General features: G+C 39.9%; 1 protein-coding gene across 1 annotated transcript in view; it reads left to right on the top strand.

The window, feature by feature from the left end:
- The window catches only part of FBXO28 (F-box protein 28), a 44,007-nt gene that overhangs the window by 13,616 nt on the left and 8,337 nt on the right, over nt 1-22,054 (top strand). Inside the window, exons 3-4 of the mRNA XM_021715631.1 lie at nt 4,210-4,319; nt 6,392-6,530. Of these exons, the coding sequence (XP_021571306.1) occupies nt 4,210-4,319; nt 6,392-6,530 (249 nt within the window). The remainder of the gene's footprint in view (nt 1-4,209; nt 4,320-6,391; nt 6,531-22,054) is intronic.

Below are 22,054 nucleotides of genomic sequence, written 5' to 3'. Positions count from 1 at the left end.
GAGCTGCCACTGCACTCCAGTCTGGGCGACAGAGTGAGACTCTAACTCAAAAAAAAAAAATCTTTTTGAGGTTGGCTTTTATAGTGCTACTCTAATTTGTCTGTCTTTGTAACCTCCTGTTTTCTGGTCTCTCAACTATAAATGTCGGCTGAGGCTTCATTTATAAGGTTTTGTTTTCCTGTTTTGTTTTTTGGGGGTTTTTTTTTGAGTTGGAGTCTCACTGTCATCCAGGCTGGAGTGCAGTGGCACACTCAAGGCCACCACAGCCTCGACCTACTGGACTCAGGTGATCCTTCTGCCTCAGCCTTCCAAGTAGCTGAAACTACAGGCACACGCCACCACACCTGGCTAATGTTTTTATTTATTGTACAGATGAGTTCTCACCAAGTTGCCCAGGCTGGTCTCGAACCTGTGAACTCAGGCATTTCTCTCACCCCAGCTTCCCAAAGTGCTAGAATTACAGGCGTGAGCCATCGCCCCTGGCCTTTATTGTATTATGTTTCACTTCATTTATGGTTCATCTACATTGATTTCGACTATCTCCAGTGAAACTTCCATTATTTTAGTAATCTAGAGCCATATCTTTAGTACAAATATTATAGTACTCATAAAAATGACCAACTAGGGCCAGGCGTGGTGGCTTAAGCCTGTAATTCCAGCACTTTGGGAGACCGAGGCAAGAGGATCGCCTGCGCTCAGGAGTTTGACATCATCCTGGACAACTTGGCAAGGCCTCATCTCTACAGTAAATCAAAAAATTAGCCGGGTGTGATAGCGCATGCCTGTAGTTCCAGCTATTGGAAGACTGAGACAGAAGGATTACCCAAGTCCTGCTGGTTGAGGTTGCGGTGGCTGTGAGTGTGCCACTAGACTCCAATCTGGGCGACAGAGTGAGACTCCAATTCAAAATAAAAGAAAATGAGCAGCCAGCTCTCCTAATACAAGATCTTTCAAAAGATGGGTGGTCTTTTTCTTTTAAAAGTTAAAAGCCGGGCTCAGTGGCTCAGCCTGTAATCCTGTGCCTTTAGGAGGCTGAGGTGAGTGGATTGCCTGAGCCCGCGTGTTTGAGACCCGCCTGGGCAGGCGAGACCTCATCTCTACAATAAATCAAAAACTCAGCCGGGCGTGGTAGCGCATGCCTGTAATTCCGGCTACTTAGAAGGCTGAGGCGGAAGGATCACCAGAGCCCAGCAGGCGAGGCTGCGGTGGCCGGAGTGGCCGCTGCATTCCAGTCTGGGCGACCGAGTGAGACTCCAACTCAAAAAAAAAAAGTTACAGTATTTTTCATTATCATCTGATTTTCCTGTCAAAACATAGAATATTTTATACCTCTCAGGTTTACCACACATCTTCCGAAGTAGTTTGCTTGCTAATGGTTTGTTCACTCCAGACTTTGTGCCTTTGCATACTCTGCTATCTCTGACTTAGCAGTCTTTGCCCATTCTTCCTTTGAAGCCTAATATAAATATTTTGTCATTTGAAGTATTTCTTAGTTGACTGTATCTGGTTATTTATTTCTATTCTTATCACACAATTAATATATACATACTTAGACTAGTCAGCAGTCATATTCAGTTGAGTTTCTACGTGATTAATAAATACCTAATCCCTGGAAGTTAGATACAGTACAGTAAAACTATTATAAAATAATTTAGACTGTATCTTGATAATTGCTATAGTTGTAATTTTTTTCTTTGCAAGTATATTGCTGCCAAAAAATTATTTTCTCTCAGAAATTATATAAACAAGGTTGTAGAGTCTACAGAGACAAGAAGTGTTTTTCTACAAGATTGTGTTAGAGGGTGCCTCGGGTTTTGTTAAAATCTAGTATCTATCCATTTGTTGATTTAAAACAATAGTTTTAACAAAATTGTTTTTTCAGTCCCCAATTTTTATTCTCCATATATAACACTTTCAAGTCTTTTGGCTAATTTTCTTATGTTAGATATTATCTATTAACATTCTATTATAAATGTTGAGAATTTAGCCTTTTGAATTCTCATTTCACACACATTGATACTCCCTTTTCCTTCCTCCAATAACACTATAAAAGTTTATTTTTTTTCTTCACATACAGTTCCTTACTGGTATTTGTGGCAATGCACTTTTTCAGGATCGGGACACTGGTTCTTAAAGTATAGTCCAGGGACCCCAGGGAGGTTTCCAAGATCCTTTCAAGGGGTCCATAAGATGTAAAATATTCTTATTACAGTACTAAGGTCTTATTTGGGTTTTGTACTTTCATTCTTTCACAAGTACACATGGAGTTTTTCAGTAACTGTGTGACGTAGATGGTGTCATCACACTGATAACTAATGAAATGTGTTCTTGTATTTTCTAGAATTTTTTAAGGTAAGAATACTTAAATATATTGGATGCAGAAACATGAAAATTTATGTCTTCTATCAAACCATATTAAAGAGCTTTGCAAAAATGTAAAATAATGCTACTCACTAAATATTTTGTTTTGGAAAAAAAGTTATTTTTCATTAAAAACAATTGTATATGTTACTGTGTATTAAGTTTGTGGTTTTTTTCAATAGAGACAGAGCAAATGTTGATAACTGTCTTAATTAGAAGTAGATTCTACCATATTTTAAAATGCCACTTATTAGAAATTAGTAACAGTACTTAAAATTTATTATATTTTAGTTTATTTTGAAATTGAAAAGAACTGTTTTTCTTAACACCTTTCACTTAGCATGCTGTGATTTAGAAAATATCTGGTATTTAATATTATAACATTAAAGCCTTCATGAGCTTCAAGCCCAGTTTGCCAGAATTTTTGTCAACCCTATGTTCTCAAAAGAAAACAAACTTATCTCAAGAGTGTCATCAGCATTTTGTTTCAACAAATATTTGTCAGTCATGACAAATGCTTGGGTGCTATAAGAGATGGAAAGAAGCATAAAACAACTCATAACTGGTTGACTTGGCATTAGTGGATTTATCTCAGTGTCTTGTACCTCAGTATTCACCTCTGCACAGTGAAAACCTTCAGGTTGATGACTCTGAGTCACTGCAGAATTCTCAGGGATCAAAAACGACTTCTGTGTACTAGATATAATTAAGATGCTAGGATAGCTCGGAAATACAACAAATACATGGAACAGAGTTTTCAAATTCATACTAAGGTAAGCAACATTTTTTTTTTTTGAGTTGGAGTCTCACTCTGTCACCCAGGCTGGAGTGTAGTGGCATGCTCATGACCACCACAGCCTCAACCTGCTGGGCTCAGGCAATCCTTCTGCTTTGGCCTTCCAAGTAGCTGGCACTACAGGTGTGCAGTACCATGCCCAGCTAATTCTTTTGATTTATAGTAGAGATGAGGGCTCACCATGTTGCCCAGGCTGGTCTCGAACCCCTGGGCTCAGGCAGTCCTCCCACCTCAGCCTCCCAAAGTGCTGGGATTACAAGTGTGAGCCACCGTGCCCATCACAGCATTTATTTAGCTAGCGGTTTTATGTAGCACTTTAGAGTTTGTCAAGTAACTTAGTGAGTATTGGTTCATTTAATCCTTAATGATACGAGTTAGATACTAGCCACATTTTGTAAATGGCTGACTCTTGCAGGTGGTAGCTGACTTGCACAAGAATGCAAATAGATTGGGCTCAAATTTAGGTGTTCTGATCTTATGCTTTTACTGTATAAGAATGCCATATTTCTTAAAAATTCAAAGTAGCTGGCATCCTACACTTTTTAAAATATTTTGGGAGGTATAATAGTATTCAGTATAAAGGCCTCCTTGGCCATCACGAACTATTCATAGTTAACCCAAATCATTAGAAGAAATAATAAATAAGAATGCTCATTTGACTATAGATCATGTAAACTTTGTAAGAGGTTAGACTCAAATGTGAATATACATTTTTTGCTAAAAGGAAATTTTTCTTGTTTCAAAGTATTAACCTTTAAATACATTGTTTTACTTCTTTAGGACTACAGTCTATGACATAATAGTGGGAATACCTTCAGAACATTCAGCAAACACCTAAAGTAAATGATGATACTAATTTCTTAATGAAATATCACAGAAGCTAGACGTGGTATAAGGGATTTACCCACAGATATTGATTCAAAAATTGAGAGATGGCAAACAGGAACAACACTAGCATGAAGAGCTTTCAGCAGTTGGTTGGGTCTAAGTTATCTGTTATCAATTTGGTTATTGATTTTTTAAAACTTCTTTTTTCTTCTGTCTCCCCATAGGTTTGTAAAAGAATGGACTTGGTCTGCCAGAGAATGTTGAATCAGGGATTTCTGAAAGTAGAGAGGTACCATAATCTATGTCAGAAACAAGTTAAAGCACAGCTCCCTAGGTATGTTATGGCTAGCAATAGCAATAATTTATAGTTGGGAGTTTTGTTTGTTTCTTGATTTTTTTTTTCTTTATTCTTAACGTTTGCATGTTAATTCATTCCTAGGTTTTTATAGCAAAAGGCACACAGATCGCAATATGATTTATACTGTGATTTGTCCACTCTAACCATATCTTTTTTTTCCTTTTTTTTTTTTTTTTTTTTAAGTTAGGGTCTCAGGGTCTCACTCTGTCACCCAGACCGGAGTGCAGTGGCACGATCACAGCTCACCGCAGTCTCAACCTCCTGGGCTCAGGTGATCCTTCTACCTCAGACTCCTGAGTAGATAGGACTATAGGTGCATGCCACCACACCTGACTAATTTTTTTATTTATTATAGAGATGAGGTCTGGCAATGTTGCCTAGGCTGGTCTTGAGCTCCTGAGTTCAAGCAATCCTCCTGCCTCAGCTTCCCAAAGTACCAGGACAAGCTATGGTGCGTGGCCCACTCTAACCATTTTTCTTCAACATTTTACTGGAAGTTTTAGCCAGTGGCAAAAGAAAAAAGGCAAATTGTACTTCATCAAAATTTAAAACTTTTGTGGCTCAAAGGACACCATTAAGAAAGTGAAAAGCTGAATACACATGGGCATAAGGATGGGAGCAACAGATACTGAGGACTCCTAAAGAGGGGAGGGAAAGATGGGGATAAGGGATGATAGCCCACCCATTGGGTACCAGGCTCACCACCTGGGTGATGGGCTCAGTAGAAGCCCAAACCTCACCATCACTCAGTATACCTCGGTAATAACCTATACATATATTCCTTGAACCTAAAATAAGGTAATTTTTTAAAAAGTGAAAAGAAACCCACAAAATATGTTAAGGGACTTGTATTCAGGTTGTATGAGGAGCTCCTACAACTCAACAAAAAAAAGCTATCCCAATGTAAAAGTGGGCACCGGACTTAAATAGACATTTCTCCAGAAAAAATATACTAATGGCCAGTAAGCACATGAAACATTTTCAACATCATTAGTCATCAGGAAAATGTAAATTAAAACCACTGTAAGATAATGCTTTACACCCACTAGGATGGCTAAAATAAAAAAGAATGTTAGGGAGGATGTGGATAAATTAGAAACTCCATATATCACTGGTGGGAATGTAAAGTGGTAAAAAACAGATTTCACTGTTCTCAAGGCATGCATAGAGTTACTATATGACCCAGCAGTTTTACTCCTAGGTATATCCCCGAAAGAAATGAAAACATCTCCAGATAAAAACTTACCCATGAATGTTCTTAGCAGCATTATTCTTAATCGCCAAAAAGTAGAAACAACCTGTGTCTGTCAGCTGATGACTAGATAAACGCGTCGACACTATTTTCATATGGGGAATATTACTCACCAGTAAAGAGTCATGCTATAATATGAATGAATCTTGAGGACTCTGCTAAATGAGAAAAGCCAGAAACACAAGGTTCCGTAACGTACTCCATTTATTCGAATTGTTTAGAATAGGTGATTTATAGAAATAGAACATAGATTGGTAGTTACCAGGAACTGGGAAAATGGGAATAACTGATAATGATTGTGGCTTTCTTTTTGTGGTAGTAAAAATGTTCAGAGATTAGATAGTGGTGAGAGTTGTACATTCTGTGAATACACTAAACACTAAATTGTCCACTTGTAAATAATTAAATTGTTAAAAAAAGTTTAAAGAAACTAAATATGGGCAAAAACATATAGTTTCTTGCCTATTTGCCTATATGTCCATGTGTGAGTCTTTGATTTAGCTAATTTCTTTCATTTGAATAGCTATTAGACTTGATATAGCCCCCCCACCAAAAAAAACCACACAAGTAATTCTTTGCTAAAATAAAGGGAATTTTTCCCAAATAGTTTGTCAGTTTGTACTAGTACTTGGCAAGCATTTCTGGGCATAGTGATTCATTCATCATTATAATTAAATTATGACCCAAGTCTAGATTTCTAAATTAACATGTACTAGACTTTCATTAAGGCATTTTGAGTGCTTAATATTTTAGTCCACAGTACTGCTTTAATGTTTGCCTTTTATTATTATTGTAGGAGAGAGTCAGAAAGAAGAAACCATTCATTAGCTCGTCATGCAGACATTCTTGCTGCTGTTGAAACAAGGCTGTCACTGTTAAATATGACTTTCATGAAATATGTGGATTCCAATCTCTGTTGCTTCATCCCAGGAAAGGTAAAAGAATTGCTTGCCTGGAACAAGGATTGCCCTGTGTAAACTTACTATAAAGTTATCGGTAATTTTTCAAATGTTAGAACTGTTCCTATGTCTCTGAGTGAGTTTCTATGAATGGGTTTGTTTAGCTTCTGTCCAGTTATCAGTATAAATGTGTCATTTTTGTGATCTTTATATTCAAAATTCTCATTATAAAATATACAGCAGAGGCTCTAATTTTCTTTATGGAAGTTTGTTAGGAGTTCATTCTCAAGAAAAAAATCATGAGCTTTTACCCTTCGTTAAGATGTTGGAGATGCTGCAATGAACAACACAGGTATTGTCCCTGCCTTTAAGGGTGTTAAAATCTGGGGGAGGTGGAATAGAAGGGACAAGATGGTTTTTGTTTTGTTTGAGAAATGTTTTATAAAGACAACTTTGTAAACTTCCCGATTTGATAAGAATAAATAACTGCTATATAACAGTATTCTCAGAGCTAAGTAGTAGTCTTCTTTAACACAGAAATAAGTATATTGCAGCATATTTACTGTTACTAAGTTAATAAAAACCCCAGCATTCTGCAAGCTACTGATACCTACAGTAGTATCTTGCTTCTTGAATTAAGTGTAAATGCAGTGTGATATATCTATATCTTTTTATATGGAAACAATGGAGATGGAATTAAACATCATTTGGCCACTTGGTTTAGGCTAGCAAAAGGTTCCCTCAACATGGTTGGAACTAATTAGTACCTAGTAAATTTTTAATATTCTTTTTTTGTTATTTTCATAGATAATGTTAATTGGCAACATTTAATTATGTACCTTCTCCATTTTCAGTTTTGTTTGTTTTTGAGTCGAGGTCTCACTCTGTCACCCAGACTGGAATGCAGTGGTACAATCACTGCTCATTGCAGCCTTAACCTCCTGGGCTCAGGCATTCTTTCTACCTCAGCCTCCCAAGAAGCTGGGGCTCCAGGGGTAGAGGTTACAGGCGTGAGCCACCATGTGCTGCCATTTTCAGTTTTGGGGAAATCCCATTTCTTACCATTTCATTTAAAATATTCTTTGGTATGTCTCGCTTTTCTCACATTACTTGCAAACGTTTTTTGTAGAGTACTATAAAAGGATGACCAGCTATACTCTTTAGATTCTGGCTCTTATGCCAGATTTTATCCGAATCTGATTTAACTCTTAAGTGTTCCTGAGAAGTCCTTTGAACCAGTATAAGTTGTCTCCTATAGCATCATAGTTTTTATTTTTATTTCATTTTTAAGAATATGAATATTTCAGAAACATCTTACCATTTGTATAACTTCAAAGACAGTTCAGTCAGTTGTTAATTAACAGAGTTGAGTAGCTTGTGGCAGAGTTCGTATGGCCTGCAGAGATTAACATATCTCAGGCTGGATGCAGTGGCTCACGCCTGTAACTCCAATACTCTGGGATGTCAAGGTGGGAAGACTGCTTGAGCCCAACCAAGAGTTCTAGACCAGCAATATAGCAAGACACCTCATCTCCATAAAAAATAAAATAAATTAGCTGGGTGTGGTAGTGCATGCCTGTAGTTCCGGCTCCTTGGAGGGCTGAGGCGGAAGGATCGCCGGAGCCCAGCAGGTCATCGCTGAGTTGGCCATGAGCATGCCACTGCATTCCAGTCTGGGCAACAGAGTGAGACTCCAACTCAAAAATAAATTAATTAATTAATTTAATTAAATATTTAGTATCTGGCCTTTACAGAGGAAGTTGCCAATCTTTGTTGTAGTTGATCAGGCTGACTTAATTGGAATGATGATCTTTACTGTTTAAACAAATGAAATTTTTTTATTGGAAACCACTTGTTAAGTTTTTACTTTAAATTTATTTGGATAGGCTGGGCATGATTGGGAGGCAGAGACGAGAGGATTGCCTGAGTCCAGGGGTTCAAGACCAGTTTGAGCAACTTGGGGAGGCCTTGTCTCTTCCATAAAAATAAAAAAAATCAGCCAAACGTGATGGCATGCACCTGTAGTTCCAACTACTTGGAAGGCTAAGGTGGAAGGATGGCCACAGGTCAGGGCTGAGGTGGCCATGAACGTCCCACTCACTCCAACCTGGGCGACAGACTCTGACACAAAAAATAAAAAATGAACTTAAAAAAATGTATTTGGATCTACTTAAAACAGCAAAACTGAGGTGACAGCAATGGAGAATATCTTAAGTTTTCAAGATGCAGTAGGTCCTCTTGAGCATTTGCTCTGGGCAGCTTTTTTTTTTGTTATTTTTTGTTTGTTTACTTTTTTCCTTTTCTTATTTATTTATTTTACAGACCCTTGTGCCTAGGCTGACTTCAGTAGATCACAGGAAAGTAGCTGCTCTGCTACATGCAAACCACTACCCAGAAGCAGGTCCTCTAGGAATGGTTTAGCACCAGGTTCCCCACAAACAAGTGGTGCATGACAGGCGAGGGGGCAACTGCCTTTCCAGCTGCACCCCGTGTCCCAAGACAAGTGTTCTCCACATCAGATCCTGATCCCTGCAGGGCAGGAGGACTGAAAGCGATCCTCTATCCCAGGCCAACTGAGGCAACGCTGTGCTGCCATATCATTCTGCCTGGGCTGGACTCTGATTTAGATGAGCTCAGTCATAATCCCACAGATGGTAGCTTTGTCCCACTGGCTCCTCAGCCAAGCACATAACACCATGGGCAGTTCTTTATCTGAAGCCTTTGCCTTACCCGCAAATCAGACAACAGTTGGAAAGGAATTTTGTACGTAACTTTCCTTTTTCTCTTGTCATTGCGGTATCTTTTGTTCAGAGCACTTTAATTTACAGTATCAATTACTTTTCATCACAGCCATGTATTGTAGATAGAATAAGTATTACTATCCCTATTTCTTTAACAAGAAAACTGCAGCCTAGAGAATTTAATTGATTTGAAGAAAGCACAAATCTAGTTGTCAGGTTTCTCCTTGTCTTCTTTTTCTTTCTCCTCTTGAGATAGAGTCACTCTGTGGCCCAGGCCTGTCTTGAACTCTTGGGCTCAAGTGATTTTCCCACTTTGATCTGCCAAAGTGCCGGAATTACAGGTGTGAGCCACCATACCCGACCCTCAGTTGTCGTCTTTACTTTTCTGTTTTCCTTAAGAGGATTGACTTCTTCCATAAGAATTTATCCTAATGTCTTTTTCTGCATACCTGCACATGACTGGAAATAACAATAAAAAATTGTTGTTTTTATTCAGATATGTGTCCTATCATGCTTAATTCAGCTTAGATTTTTTTTTTCTTGAAAGTGCCTTCTTTATTGTTTATATCTTTCCTGAAGCAACACTGCATATACTCAGAATATCACTTTTTATTTTTATGTAACTTGTACTTTTTAGCTTACTTAGACGAAATTAAACTGCTAACTAAACATAGTTTGCAATATGTGAATTGTTTTATGACTGTTACCCTTTTTGTACTTCTTAACCTTAAACTTTTCCCGTTCAGTCTTCAAAACATAAGGATGTGGCATTTAATTCCACATGCTAAAGAAAGAACATTATACAAAATAATTTTCTTTCAGGCTATCGTGTAATCCTGATTAGTTGTATGCTTTCTTTGGCATGTTATTCTTGCTTTCCCCCCAAGATCTTGCTCTTGGGATATACTTAAAATAAAAGTTCAGGAGCTTTTGTGCTTTGTTAAGAGAACTTGCTTTCGTGGCTTTATAAAGAATGTATTTTGTTAAAATTTAGGTCCACAGTAAGCATTTTATTTCACAAGTTACTTAAGTGAATCTGGGTAATAGCAACATTATAGTTTAAATTAGATTTCTGGAAATGTAGCAGAAATGTGGACCTTAAATAGTTGGGGAAAATATTTTTTAAATGATTCTCTGAAAGGCCAATCAGATTTCCTCTTGGTAAGTTGAAGATAGCATACTGAATACAGGTTTCCCTCTCAAAAGTCTACTCAAATAGAAGTGAGATAATCTTTAAAAAGGAGAGAAAGAAATTCACAAGAATGATGGGATTGGGAGAGGAGGCAATAGCAATATAATTTGGAAACTAAAAAGTAGAGGAACAGCCAAACACAGTGGCTCATGCCTATAATCTCAGCACTTTGGGAGCCTAAGGCAAGAGGATTACCTGAGCCCGCAACTTCCGAGACCAGCCTGGGCAACATGGCAAGATGACGTCTCTACAATAAACCAAAAAAATTAACTGGGTATGGTGGTACATGCATGTGCTTCTAGCTACTTAGAAGGCTGAGATGGAAGGATCACCACCTGAGCCCAGCAGGTCAAGGCTGTGGTGGCCATGAGTGTGCCACTGTACTCCAGCCTGGATGACAGTGAGACTCTGACGCAAAAAAAAGAGTAGAGGAACAAATGGTAACTGATTTAGCAAAATTGAGAAAGTTAAAACCTAAACCCACAGTGGAGAAAACTGAGAGGAACTCTGTACAACTTAAAGCTGTTTGCTTGAAAGCGGAACTGAAATCAGGAGAGTTGGTTGGGAGTCTCTATTTAAGAATGACTTAAACCTACAGGCCTCCTTTCCCATTGCAAACAAGCTAGTTCATTGCCCTTCTTCTGAGTGAAAACCAAAGACTTATTCACCAGAAGGGTTAAAATGGAGCCTTTTGAAGGGAGACCATATTGATAATGAGGGCATTAAAAGAAAATTTGTCTACAGAATTCAGACTGTATCTGTGGTTCCAGCTACTTGGAAGGCTGAGACAGAAGTATCACCAGAGACCAGCAGGTCGAGGTTCCAGTGGCCATGAGCGTGCTACTGCACTCCAGCCTGGGTAGCAGAGTGAGACTTTGACTTTTACAAAAAAAAAAAAATTCAGACTGGTTGGGAGTTTGCCACTGTTATCTAGGGCAGGAATCAGCAAACTTCTTTGATAAAAGTTCAGATAATGAATATTTATTATAGTAAACATTTCTGGCTTTGTGGGCCATATGATCTCTGTCACAACTATTCAACTCTAAGAAGCAGCCATGGACGGCATGTGGTAAATGAGTGGGTGTGCCTGTGTTCCATTAAAACTTTATTTACAAAAGCATACTGCAATAGGACTGTTCTTTAAAAAATAAAAAACAGGCCAAATAGGGCCATAGTTGGCCAACCCTGATCTCCTCCATGTTGATATTCCATTCATCTTCTCTCAGAAGTAAGATGTTTTAGATTATTGGCTTACTCCTGTATACAATTCTCAATTCTTCTGACATGTGAATTTGTACTTTTTACAGTAAGTTTATGTCAGTATCAGCAATGCACATATACTGAAGCACAACGACATGTGAACATTGGGTAACCAGTCATTCTTAGAATATACTAATGAAAAAAGACCTAAATAGGACTGGTCATGGTGGCTCATACCTGTAATCCTTTTGGGAGGCCAGAGTTCAAGACCAGCCTGGACAACACAGCAAGACCCTATGTCTAAAAAAATTTTTTTAATTAACTGGGCAGCTGTAGCATTAGTTACTCAAAGGGTAGGGTAGGAAGATTGCTTGAACACAAGATTTCAAACCTGTAAGGAGCTATAATTAAACCATTGCACTTCAGTCTGGATGACAGAGCAAGACCCTGCCTCAAAAAAAAAGTATGTTTAGTCCCTGCTATTAATTGTCACTAGTATCCCTAGTAACCCTTTTGTTCTTATTGAATCATAGTGGTGCCCAAAAGTTAGAGTTTTCAAAATGTAATTGACTGTGTAAAGTCATAAAGGTGGATTTCCCTGAACAGGCTTAAAATCTACGTATTAGGCATTATTTATTTTTAATGTCCTGGGAAAGAAAAACTCATGGTGTTGCATTTCTAATTAATTTTTGTGTGTGTGACTTTTTGTCTTTTTTTTTTTTTTTTTTGAGTTGGAGTCTCACTCAGTCGCCCAGACTGGAGTGCAGTGGCCGCTCCCGGCTACCGCAGTTTCGACCTGCTGGGCTCTGGCGATCCTTCCGCCTCAGCCTTCCAAGTAGCTGGAACTACAGGCACTCACTACCACGCCCAGCTAATTTTTTTTTGATTTATTGTAGAGATGAGGTCTCACCAAGTTGCCCAGGCGGATCTCAAACCCACAGGCTCAGGCAATCCACTCACCTTAGCCTCCCAAAGCGCTGAGATTACAGGCTGAGCCACCGAGCCCGGCCTTAATTTAATTTCAAATATACAATATTAATACAAGGAACTCCCATGTATCTTTTTTTTAGTTTATACATATTATATTTTCAAGATGTGGGGTACAATTCAGGATTTCATGCATCTTATCCAGATCCAGCAGTTTACCTTTTGTCCCACTTACTTTTACTATCACCTTATCTATACATTTAGTTTTTTTTGAACCATTTGAAAATAAATTGGAGACAGTGTGTTCCTTGATTCCTAAATATTTCGGTGTTTTTCCTAGGAACTGGGGCACTTAGGCTCACTACAGATAGTAAGATCAGGAAATTGTACCACAGATACAATACTCTTATCCAGTCAACAGTTCATATTTAAATTTTATCACATATCGTAGCAATTTTTTTTTCTCAGTCCAGAATCCAGTCCAGGACTATCCATGAACTCTAATCTTCTTTAATCTGGAATAGTCCCATAGGCTCTCTTTGCTCTTTGTGTGTCTTACTCTTCACATTTTTTAAGAGCAATGGGTCAGTTATTTTGGCAGATCTCCATCAGTTTAATTTATCTAATGTTTCTTTTTTGTGTGTGTGTGAGTAGGAGTCTCTCTCAGTTACCCAGACGGGAGTGCAGTGGCACACTCATGGCCACCACAGCCTCAACCTGTTGGGTTCAGGCAATCCTTCTGCCTCAGCTTCCCAAGTAGCTGGAACTACAGGCATGCACCACCACGCCCTACTACTTTTTTTCTTTATTGTAGAGATGAGATCTTACCAAGTTGCCCAGGCAGGTCTCAATCTCCTGGGCTCAGGCAATCCTCTTGCCTCTGCCTCCCAAAGTGCTGGGATTACAGGTATGAGCCACCACACCTAGCCTAATGTGTTTTAGAATGCTGGGGTTTTGGGGTTTTTTTTTTTTTTTTTTAATTGAATGTAATGTGAAGACATTTAAAAATCAGGATTAGTTGGGAGCATTTCTTCCTTTTACCATGCTTGCCCTAAATAAATATATACATTAATCTTTACAAAATAATCTTTTCATATTATTTTTTGTATTTTTATTTATTGTTTATTTTGAGACAGAGGTTTCACTCTGCGCAGTAGAAGTGGTACGAACATGGCTCACTGTATTCTCAACCTCCAGGGCTAAAGCATTCCTCCTACCTCAGCCTTCTGAGTAGCTAGGGATCCTCCTGCCTCAGCCTCCCAAGGTGCTACAATTACAGCCATAGATTATCTTGTTTTTCTTAATCTTCCTTAAATGTATGTATAGCTCACATTTATTTCAGTGTCTAATATTAGAAGTGTTTTAGGTCTTTATTTGGAAGTTTGGTGATGATTTTGAGACCAGAAATATACCTTAGGAACTGAACTCTTTCTTTATATCAATTAGCCTCTGGTAAAATTGATTTCATTATTCATCATTTCACTTAAGTCACAGTTTATAAGAACCTTTTGACAATGTTAAGTGAGGGCTTTCTGTGTAGTATAGTAAATACAGGACAATAGGAATTTTTCTGCTCCATTAAAATCTTATGGGACCACCATTATATATGAGGTTCGTCATTGACCGAAATGTCGTTAGGCAGCGCGTGTCTGTGTTCAAACATGCCACAGAAAGAATATTCAGAAATTTTTAAATGCACTTGACACTTTTTAATATGGAAGACATTTAAAAAAATTAAATAAAAGAGGAGGAAGGGAAAGTTAAGGCAATGTCAAGTCGAACAAAAAGACAAAGATAGAAAAGTAGAAAAAAATGAGAACATGCGAGGTTCAGTATTCAAATAAGTTTGTTTGCTACATAAGTACGTTAAAAAAAGAAAGAGGTTCTCTCACCTACGGTAGTCTAGAAACATAAATAATATTCATAGTATGCCATGTGTTACTTTGCCAATTTACACATAACCATAATACAGTGAACTGTCTCACATTTCTTTGCTGTTCACGTTTGGTTTGTACCATACTTTTTTTAACCTAAAAAATATTTTTCTTAATTTCTATAGACCCTCAGTATCTATGGGTTCCACATTCACAGATTCAGCCAACCATGGATCAAAAATATTTGGGGAGGCCAGGCACTGCTCACGTCTGTAATCCCAGCACTTTGGGAGGCTGAGGCAGAAAGACCACTTGAGGCCAGAAGGGCAAGACCCTGACTTTACCAAAAAGGATTTTTTTAATTAGCTGAGTGTGGTGGTACGCTCTTTTAGTCCTAGCCACTTGGAAGCCTGAGGCAAGAGAATTGCTTGATCCTAGGAGTTTGAGGTTGCAGTGAGCTATGATTGTGCCACTGCAGTCCAGCCTGGATGACAGAGAGAGTCCTTGTCTTAAGAAAAATAGGCTGTGTGCGGTGGCTCACGCCTATAATCCCAGCACTTTGGGAGGCGGAGGCGAGAGGATTGACTGAGCTCAGGAGTTCGAGACCAGCCTGGATAATGTGGTGAGAGCTCATCTCTACAATAAATTTAAAAATTAGCCAGATATACTGGCATGCACTTATAGTCCCAGCTACTCAGGAGGCTAAGGTGGAAGGATTGCCTGAGCCCAGCAGGTCAAGGTCGCGGTAGCCATGATGGTACCACTGCACTCTAGCCTGGGCAACAGAATAAGACCCTGACTCAAAAAAGAAAGAAAGAAAAAGAAAATACTTGGGGGAGAGAGGCATAAGAAATAACAATACATCAATTGAAAATAATACAAATTTTAAAAACAATAAAATGTAACAACTTTTTTTTTGAAAAAGCAGGGTTTACTGAGAGACAGAGAAGCTCCCACAGGAGGGGACCTGAAGGGGTTGCCCCTGTAACAACTATTTTCATAGCATTTACATTGTATTAGGTATTATAAGTAATCTAGAGAAGATTTAGATTATATGCAAATACTATACCATTTTATATACGAGATTTGAGCACTCATATTTTGGAGGGAGTTCCTGGAACCAATCCCCCAGGAGATTGAGGAACTGACTATATTTATTACCTCAAGACTCAGTAGGGTTCATCACATAGTATATCATTTGAACTGCATAGAAATAACTCTTAGCCGGGCTCGGTGACTCAGCCTGTAATCCCGCGCCTTGGGAGGCTGAGGTGAGTGAATTGCTTGAGCCCGTGGGTTTGAGACCCGCCTGGGCAACTTGGTGAGACCTCATCTCTACAACAAATCAAAAAATTAGCCGGGTATGATATCACGCGCATGTAGTTCCAGCTACTTGGAAGGCTGAGGCGGAAGGATTGCTGGAGCCCAGCAGGTCAAGCCTGCAGTGGCCAGGAGCGGCCACTGCACTCCAGTCTGGGCGACAGAGTGAGACTCCAACTCAAAAAAAAAAAAAAAGAAAGAAAGAAAGAACCCTTAAGAGTTTAAGTGACCTGCCTAAAACCTATGGTCTTTCCACTAGACCTCAAAACTCATACCATTGCATTCTTGTTGTTAAAGTGATTTGCAGAAAATAATTAAACCTACTCAGAAAAATGAACAATTTTGAAAATTTGGAGCCAGGAGCAGTGGCTCAGGCCTGTAATCCCAGCACTTTGAGAGGCAGAGACGAGAGGATTGCCTGATCCCCAGGGTTCAAGATCAGTATGTGTCTCTGAAGCCATTGCAGCCACTTAGAACTTTGAATGGTAGAGGCCCTACAGTTCTAACATGCATTTTCTTTCCTTTGTATTCCTTCTTGTCCTCGGATTAAAACTTTTTTGGACAGAGAAAAGAGACTATTGTAAATTTTATTGAAAACATAGACTACCCCACTTGACTAAAATCTCTACATAGTAAGACTTGAATATGTTGCCTTTCTTTTCTTTTTTTTTTTAAGTTGGAGTCTCACTGTGTCGCCCAGGCTAGAGTGCAGTAGCACACACACAGCCACCCCAGGGTCAACCTGCTGGGCTCCAGTGAGCCCTTCCGCCTCAGCCTTCCAAGTAGCCGGAACTACAGGCACATGCTACCATGCCCAGCTAATTTTTTATTTATTGTAGAGACGGTCTCACCAAGTTGCCCGGGCTGGTCTCAAACCTGTGGGCTCAGGCAGTCCACTTGCCTTGGCCTCCCAAAGTGCTGGAATGACAGCCTAAGCCACTGAGCCTAGCCAAAAATGTTACCTTTCTTAATGGAAGATTTGAACAAATGGAGATCGCTTGCTTTCACACTATATTTTTATAAGACTAAATACAGTAAAGATAAGAATATTTCACAAATTAGTTTATAGATGTAATTTAGTATCAGCAATCCTTGTGGAATATTTTGATATGAAGTTCATTCTGAAGAGTAAGGGTCATAAAAAAGGATTAATTGCATAGTGTATGTGTTTAGAAAAAACCCTTGAGTAAATGCTGAGTGTGCATAGTGCTGCATAATTGAATGCTGACTTTCTGCCTTGTCTCCTACCCACCGACATCCCTCTGCTCTGCACCACCTCAGCCAGGTGTAGCCTCCTCCTGCCCTAACTGCCCTGCTGGAATTCTTACTCCTCATGACCAGGTCCTTCATTAGGCCAACCCAGTTGTCTCAAGCAGATCTTATCACTGCCTTTATTTCCACACAGCACTTTGTATGCACATTGAACTTATTATGAGCTATGCTTTGCTATTTATGGGTCTTTCATGGAGTCGTTCACTGGATAGAATCTGTGTCATGTTCGTGCCTGAACCATTGCAACAGTTATTCCTAGTCTAGCTCAGACACACAGTAAATATTCTTATGCCTGCCACTATTTTATATATATATATAAAGACAATATCTAGAAATGTATTAATAAAGCTGTGAGTAATATAAGTACTATTTTAAGTATGTATTTTTAGAAATTCCTCTCAATAAATTCTTGTTTACTGTGACCTGTGGGTTCAAAACATAACCTGACCTCCACAAAGTATATTCTTGTATTGAATTTAACCCTGTGGCTTGTCCCTAAGCAGTTTCTTTTAGATATGTTCATCAATATTAAGCAATTAAAATCTTTGGCCATCTTTAACCTTTTTCTAACACTTATTGAGTATCTGCCATGTATAAGCTACTGCTAGGCTCTGGGAATCTGATAGTGAAACTAGGTATAATCGCTTGTATCATAGGTTTATTATAGGGAAGACAGAAATTAATGGAAAAGTGTACTTACAACTTGTAGTGTGTATTTACAAGGGAAAATAAATAATTTTTCCATATGGAATAACTTTTTTAAAAAGGGCCTGGCACAGTGGCTCATACCTGTAATCCCAGCACTTTGGGAGACTGAGGCAAGAGGACAGCCTGACCCCATGGGTTTGAGACCAGCCTGGGTAACATGGCGAGACCTCGTCTCTACAATAAATCAAAAAATTAACTGGGTGTGGTGGCACACACCTGTAGTTCCAGCTACTTGGAAGGCTGAAGCAGAAGGATCGCCTGAGTTCAGCAGGTTGAGGTTGTGGTGGCCAGGAGCATGCCACTGTACTCCAGCCTAGGTGACAGTAAGACTCAAAAAAAAAGAAGGGTTTGATCTGAAGATGAAGATGTTACCTTGATTTAAACTGAAGAAGGGTTCAGAAAAGACATCTCTGAGAAAGTGAAATGTTGAGCCGGACTCGGTGGCTCAGCCTGTAATCCCACGCCTTTGGGAGGCTGAGGTAATTGGATTGCCTGAGCCTGCGGGTTCAAGACCCACCTGGGCAACTTGGCAAGACCTCATCTCTACAATAAATAAAAAAAAAAAATTAGCTGGGCGTGGTAATGCGCACCTGTAGTTCCAGCTACTTGGAAGGCTGAGCGGAAGGATTGCCAGAGCCCAGCAGGTCGAGGCTGCGGTGGCCGAGAGCAGCCACTGCCCTCCAGTCTGGGTGACAGAGTGAGACTTCAACTCAACAAAATAAAAATAAAGTGAAATGTTACTGAGACCTCAACATCCCAGAGAAAGGGATGGAATACACAAAAGCCCCAAGGCAGAAAGGTGGGGGGTTTGGTTTAGTTCACAGAGCTGATGACCAGTTTATAACTATAGATGCGACATACTAAACATAAAAAATAGTAGAATATTATAATGCTTTTTTTTTTTTTTTTTTGAGTCGGAGTCTCACTCTGTCGCCCAGACTGGAGTGCAGTGGCTGCTCGCAGCCACCACAGCCTCGACCTGCTGGGCTCCAACGATCCTTCCACCTCAGCCTTCCAAGTAGCTGGAACTACAGGCGTGTGCGACCATACCCGGCTAATTTTTTTGATTTATTGTAGAGATGAGGTCTCGCCAAGTTGCCCAGGCGGGTCTCAAACCCGCGGGCTCAGGCAGTCCACTCACCTCAGCCTCCCAAGGTGCGGGACTACAGGCTGAGCCACCACGCCCAGCTACAGTGCTTTTTTATATGTAACCCACATGCAAAACTTTGATAAACACAAAACTACTGTGGATCAATTAATATCCTAGCATTAGCACATAAAATATTAGTTAATATGAGGGATATTTTAAAACATACTATATTCCCACTTATCTTACATTTTTTATTTTACTTACTTTTTTTTTTCTTCAGTCAGAATCTCACTCTGCCACCCAGGCTGGAGTGCAGTAGCATGCTCACAGCCACCGCAGTCTCGACCTGCTGGGCTCAGGCGATCCTTGCGCCTCAGCCTCCCAAGTAACTGGGACAACAGGCACGTGCCTCCAAGCCTGGCTAATTTTTTGATTTATTGTAGAGATGAGGTCTCGCCAGATTGCCCAGGCTGGTCTCGAATCCCCAGGTTTAAGCAATCCTCTCGCCTTGGCCTCCCAAAGTGCTGGGATTATAGGCTTGAGCCACTGCACCCAGCCATTATTTTACTTACTTTTTCTTAATTATGTATAAATAATATTTTAAAGCTTTGAGCTTCTACTAACATTTATAAATACTGACTACTTGGAGGTGTGTGTGTGTGTTTATAAAACATTGCCTATTTCTACCCTGAATAAGCAAAGCTGATACTGACCTTAGAGTCGTTTTCATTACTCCCAGATGTGTGTGTGAAAGTTGGGGTCTCATTTTGTCACCCAGACTGGAGTACAGTGGCACACTTAGAGCTCAGCACAGCCTTGACCTCCTGGGCTTAGGTGATCCTTCCGCCTCAGCCTTTCAAGTAGCTGAGACTACAGGCATGCACCACCAGACCCAGCTAAATTTTAAGTGTTTGCAGAGACAGAGTCTTGCTATATTGCCTAGACTGATCTCAAACTACTGAACTAAAGTAATCCTCCCACCTAGGCCTCCCAAAGTGCTGGGATTACAGGCATGAGCCACCACGTGCAACTTCTCAGATTTTAAAGTGACTGATTGTTCCTTATCATTCAGTCTTACCTTGAATATTTCAGAAAAGCCTTTTCTTACCACCTCTCTAATGTTATTACCTCCTTCTTAGTAGAAACTATCACATTATACTCTTTTCTCATTATACTGCTTTAAATTATTTTGCTATTTTAGCTTCATGAGAATGAAAATCCTGTCATTATTTATTTACTGTTTTTTACTCCATTGCTTTGAAAAGTGACAAATACATAGTAAGAACTCAAGTACTTGAAAACGTTTATCTTACAAGTTAGGATAGGCTCACATCATTAAATTGTAAGCCCAAGAGAAAGTACTCCATTTTTCATTTTCCTTTTTTTTTTTTTTTTTTTAAATACATGTAATAGTTCCTAACATGGTAGTTCAGTAAGTTATTATTGGGGGAAAGAAGTCATTGTTTTCTAAGTTGAGTTCATAATGTAATAGTAATGCCAGAAATAAATGTACCACTTAACCAGTAGTGCCTTGGATTCTGCTCCTTTTTATTTTACTTTATTTTGTTTTTTGAGTCAGGGACTCACTCTCACCCAGTCTGGAGTGCAGTGGCACAATCATGCCATTCACTGCAGCCTCAACCTCCTGGGCTCAGGCGATCCTTCCACCTCAGCCTCCTGAGTTAGCTGGGACTACAGGCACACACCACTACACCTGGCTGATTTTTTTTTTTTGTAGAGATAAGGTGTCTTTATATTGTCAGGCTCATTCCAAACTTCTGGCCTTGAGCAATCCTCTTTTCCCAGCTTCCCAAAGTACTAGGCTTCCAGGCGTGGCTTTCTTATTCTGCATGTCCTCCTTTGGCAATCAGCCCCTCTTATGCTATTGGCTACTGAAGACTCACCATCATCCAGAATTTCTCTCCTGAAGTCCTGACTTGTGTCTCTAGTTATCTGCCGGCAGAGATCACCTCCATGTCTCATGTAATTCAAAACCAGCATCTCTGATCTCCCATTACATCTGCCTACGTATGTACCACCTCAACCCGAGCCAGTTCCTATTCAGTTCTCCAGGCCCACAGACCTGGCCTTCTCTGTGAAATGCCTTTACAACAAGGGCATTTTGCTGACATTTATTAGGCACACTGACAAGGATCATCACATTGCAGTGAAAGTCTAGAAAATGTTAAGGGTGATGAATTTATCCTGGTACTATTTTGCGAGACTGTGTGTTTCTCCAGCAGTGCTCAGCAGACTGAGTAAAAGAACAGGTGGATCATAAGATTGATCCAGAGATGGGAACTGGCTAGACAAATACAGTGGGAGGAATGTGTGAGATTCAAGGTTGAGTGAGATCTTGATGACAGAATGGTTTGGTTGATTAACGCAGAGTTCTTGTAAGGTAAGAGTTTGTTGGAATAGGTGTCAGCTAGACTGGGGGTCATCAGAAATATGAATTATCTTCAGCTCTGTGCAGAAGCCATGGGAAGTATTTAGGATAAACTCCCAGGGATGAAGGCTGAGAGCATAAATACCTAAGGAAGGTTCGGTTACCATTCCAGCAAGAGAGTTAGGTGTTTCCCCATTACAGTTATCATTAAAGTGAAAATGGATCTTTTGCTACCCTTTGTTGATGTCAAGGAAGTGGTGGCTAAGGAAATCTCTTTACAGTCCATAGCACGTCTTGGGGAAACAAAACTTCCAAGGATGGAGCACGTGGGGGCAGTGTAAAAGAGAAGGAAATCAGACTGAGTCCCTGGAACTTTGGGGAACAGCTTCTGGTTTGGAGGGTTCTGGAACTTTGGGGAGCAGCTTCTGGTCGGAGACTCACTCTGTCTCCCAGGCTGCAGTACATACTCACGGCCACCACAGCCTCGACCTGCTGGGCTTAGGTGATCTTTCCTCCTCAGCCTTCCAAGTAGCTGAAACCACAGGCACACCACCATACCTGACTAATTTTTTGATTTATTGTAGAGACTAGGTCTCGCCAAGTTACCCAGGCTGTTCTCAATCCCCTGGACTCAGGCAATCTTCTTGCCTCCGCCTCCCAATGTGCTAGTATTACCAGTGTGAGCCACCACACTCAGTTTCATCCTGATTTCTTAGCCCTAGCATGTTCCTGGTACATAAAATATGCTTAGTAAGGTGCTGTAGGCCGGGCTCGGTGGCTCAGCCTATCATCCCAGCACTTTGGGAGGCCAAGGTGAGTGGATTGCCTGAGCCTGCAGGTTCGAGAC

Source organism: Carlito syrichta, unplaced genomic scaffold (assembly GCF_000164805.1).
Source record: "Carlito syrichta isolate Samal-C Ts95f unplaced genomic scaffold, Tarsius_syrichta-2.0.1 Scaffold307227, whole genome shotgun sequence".
NCBI classification, from domain to species: domain Eukaryota; kingdom Metazoa; phylum Chordata; class Mammalia; order Primates; family Tarsiidae; genus Carlito; species Carlito syrichta.
This window is presented reverse-complemented; position numbering and strand designations above follow the sequence as displayed.